Source organism: Lontra canadensis, unplaced genomic scaffold (assembly GCF_010015895.1).
Source record: "Lontra canadensis isolate GAN:19392208 unplaced genomic scaffold, GSC_riverotter_1.0 scaffold174, whole genome shotgun sequence".
Classification (NCBI taxonomy): domain Eukaryota; kingdom Metazoa; phylum Chordata; class Mammalia; order Carnivora; family Mustelidae; genus Lontra; species Lontra canadensis.
In genome coordinates this window covers 90853-92538 of record NW_022631168.1, presented here as the reverse complement: position 1 = coordinate 92538, position 1686 = coordinate 90853, and the positions used below count along the sequence as shown (strand labels likewise).

Sequence of the window (1686 nt, the reverse complement as noted above, 5' to 3'; positions counted from 1 at the left end):
GGGATCCCCCAGCCAACGAAGATGCTTTCCGGGCTGACCCGGCTCTTGAAGTCATCACTGAGGGCACCCCTGCGGGTGCAGATGAAACCGGGGCCTCCCCAGCCAACGAAGATCCTGCTGAGCCTGTCTCAGCCAACGTGGAGGCCAGTGAGGCAGTTCCTGGCACTGTGGAAGCTGATAGGGCTGCCCCTGCCCCCCAGGAGAGCTCCAAGATCTTCCCTGCCACTCACGAAGATAAAAATGCTCCCATCTCTGTGGGCCTAGGTCAGGCAAGACCCTCAGAGGCCCCTGGGGGTCCCATTCCTGCCCAGATGGGCCGAGTTCCCAGGGTGGGCCCAGGGGTTCCTGGCTATGAGCCAGAGGACCTAGCCCAGGCCGGAGATCAGGAGGCCAGAGGGCCCCCTGAGGAGGGGCTGGAGCCCATCCCAGAGGAGTCGGGAAATGAGGATGGGGCTGGGGAGACGATCCCCCCCAAGTCCTCCTCAGGCAAATAGGCTCAGAAGGCCCAGGGGCCCCCTCTCCTCTCAGGCAGCAGAGCTCTGGAGGCAGGGGGAGGCCATGCCGGGGCAGCAGCCTCACCCCATGTGGGGGGGCAGGGCTGAGGGAGCAGCCCACTCAGCCCAAACAAATTCCTAGGACCCCATCTCCCCAAGGCACCCTAGCCACCACCATGAGCCCTTCCAAGTGACCAGGATGACCACATTTGACACCACATGGGGCGGGGAAATGTGCCCCCCCCAACCCATGGCAGCACCATACCTGGCCCCAGCCCCAGTCCCAATCCATGCCAACTCAGGCAGCCAGTCTGGGAAGCACCCCTGAGTGGCTGATCCTAGCCTAGGTGAGGGGCACCCAGAGCCATCTGCCACCTACACTGGACTGGGAGATGTTAGGAACCGCCTCAAGGGTGCCAGCCTCTTGGGTCGCCCAAGAGGGAGACCCTCATGTACATCCCCCAGGGCACGTCGCTCCATGTTCTGGGAAACCCGCTTGTGTCTCTGTAGGGCCCTTATGACCCACGTGTCACGTTACTCCCCCACCCCACTAGGTCCCGTTCCTGTGCAGAGCCTTGAGGTGTGCAGGAGCCCGCGGTGGGTGTCCTGGCCCACCGGGGCAGCCACCCCCCGCCCGGGGGCCTGCCGTGAGCTTCGGTGGTGACCGGGGCTCCGCCTGCTCTCTCCCAGTGTTGTGAGCTCCACCGCTGCTTTCTCGGTGTAGATTCAAGCCGGCCGCTGCTTGTTCTCGTGGAGATGTGTGTGTGCGCTTCTCTGAGCAGCTGTCCCCAGCCCCAGCCCCGAGATCCCCAGCCCAGTTCCAGGAGACGGCCGGAAGGATGCCCGAGGGCACGGCTGCTGCTCGCCCCGTGACCTCGGGAAGGAGGAACCGACCAAGGACCGAGGTGGCCAGCGGGAGTCTCCACGGGAACCGTGCTCTGATGTGCCACCCAGTTATTTCTTGTGACTCCGTGTCCCCGGCTTGGCCGAGTGTCCCCTGCTGCGTTTTCCACCTTCCTGGGACTGTCCTGTGCAGGCCTTAGGGTGGCACCAGGCCCCAGCATGTCAGCCAGAGGGGAGGGTGCCCTGGGGTGAGGGGATGTGGCCAGTTTCTATTGTCCTGGCCAGAGGTTGATCGTGGGGCCCCCAGGAAGGGAGGCAGGAGGGCCACAGTGTTGGAGGAAGCAGAGAC

General features: G+C 64.4%; 1 protein-coding gene across 1 annotated transcript in view; it reads left to right on the top strand.

The window, feature by feature from the left end:
• Positions 1–1164, top strand: part of LOC116860342 (paraneoplastic antigen Ma6F-like) — a 6058-nt gene extending 4894 nt beyond the window's left edge. Inside the window, exon 3 of the mRNA XM_032846381.1 lies at positions 144–1164. Within this exon, the coding sequence (XP_032702272.1) occupies positions 144–494 (351 nt within the window). The 3' untranslated portion in view covers positions 495–1164. The remainder of the gene's footprint in view (positions 1–143) is intronic.
• Positions 1165–1686: the final 522 nt, after the last annotated feature.